This window comes from Pteropus vampyrus, unplaced genomic scaffold (genome assembly GCF_000151845.1).
Source record: "Pteropus vampyrus isolate Shadow unplaced genomic scaffold, Pvam_2.0 Scaffold75, whole genome shotgun sequence".
Taxonomy (NCBI): Eukaryota; Metazoa; Chordata; class Mammalia; order Chiroptera; family Pteropodidae; genus Pteropus; species Pteropus vampyrus.
In genome coordinates this window covers 518,345-519,884 of record NW_011888856.1, presented here as the reverse complement: position 1 = coordinate 519,884, position 1,540 = coordinate 518,345, and the positions used below count along the sequence as shown (strand labels likewise).

Here is a 1,540-nt window from a genome sequence, read left to right as displayed (position 1 = left end):
GAAAAGATAGTCATTATCTGTTTTCCAAACAAACAAGCTTCTCAACTTGTGAGTCCTACTGGATGATCTGACCTCAATCATTTAGGCAACTGATCTAATTAGCATGTGGGTAAGACCCAATGCAATAAGAGCTGATTATGGGACACACTACCGTTTTGAAAAAAAATAATGAAAAATAGTTTTGCTATCTCCAGGTAATAAAAACCATGGTAACAAAAACAGAGCATTTTGTTCCCATTACACAGTCTTCTCTCAACCCCAGTGATAGCATGTGGGGTTGCATAACTCGTCGGTGGGGCAGGATGCTGTTCTCTGCTGTGCTGTGCACATCATCAGAGCAATGCTACTCTTTCATGAGCACATCTTTGTGCCTGTTTCTTTCACCTGAAAGGGCCTCGAGGATGTTGACTATTCATTCTTCTATTCCAAAAAGTGTGATAGGCTTCTCACAGAGCACTGTGATATTCATTCAAGACTTAGAGGGACTCTTGGGTTCTGAGCGTTTTCAGAAGCATTTTGACTACACTTTGCCCCTAAATTCAGTTTCACTTGAAACCAAATCTCTTTTGTCAGCCTAAGGGTGTGATTAAATGTAATTCCACTTTCATTATTGTCTTAATGTCCATCCTATAGCAGATTTTTACTTAGACTGATACAAAAACCTACCAATTTAATTGGTTCAGTCAATTCAGAGAACACAATAGTACAAAGCATTGGAGGAGTGGGTTCTGTTTTGCCTTTGGGTAGATTAAACAGTGAGCCAACTGATTCTCATTTTCTCAAGTTTGAAACTTTTGTATTAACTCTGAATGAGACATACTTGTCTATTCTGTCTTTAGAACAGCCAACTAATTACTATTATTCCTTGGTTTACATTCGACCTTATCTGCTTTGATGAATCAAAAGTATACTGATGTAAGTGTTGAGTAAGGATGGTTACCAGGCCATACTGGCACAGTGTTAAGAGGTAGATATGACAGTGAGCTTGCAATCACTCGGTCCTCTATGATCCATGTGTCCGTTTTCTGAAAAATGTTGATTTCACAGATCAGCTCGCACACTCCTCAGATAGTGGTAAGTATTATCATTCTCTCCAAAAAAAAAAAAAAAAAAAAAAAAGAATCAATCCAAGAACTCGTATCTCCATGCGGCTTGGAGAAGATGACAACAAATGATATTAATTTCTTCTACGATGTAAAGAAAAGTTACACTGCAACACCTTCAGGTTTACATACTCATTTTTGAAAATCCCATTGCTGAGATTTTTAAGACCCATCTCACCACAGGAAGACAGGGGAGACAGAAACAAAAATGACAAATCTGTGGGATTTGTTGGAGAGAAACATTTTATCTCATTTTCCTTTTAGTGAACTTATTTATTTAAAAGAATTTATTTCAGAAACAGAATTTTGGCACTTCCTTCGGTCCAGGATTCTGCAAACTCTGTCTCATGGAGGAGATTTTTCATGGCTCTTCCAAGAAGGGTTCTGTATTTCAATGATTTTGAAACGCTGCACTGTACCCCCGCTAGGAGCCTGGA

General features: G+C 38.1%; 1 protein-coding gene across 1 annotated transcript in view; it reads right to left on the bottom strand.

Annotated features, from left to right (window-relative positions):
• Window positions 1–1,540, bottom strand: part of CCDC129 (coiled-coil domain containing 129) — a 94,421-nt gene that overhangs the window by 69,893 nt on the left and 22,988 nt on the right. Inside the window, exon 7 of the mRNA XM_023532038.1 lies at window positions 1,431–1,443. Coding sequence (XP_023387806.1) covers window positions 1,431–1,443 — 13 coding nt within the window. The remainder of the gene's footprint in view (window positions 1–1,430; window positions 1,444–1,540) is intronic.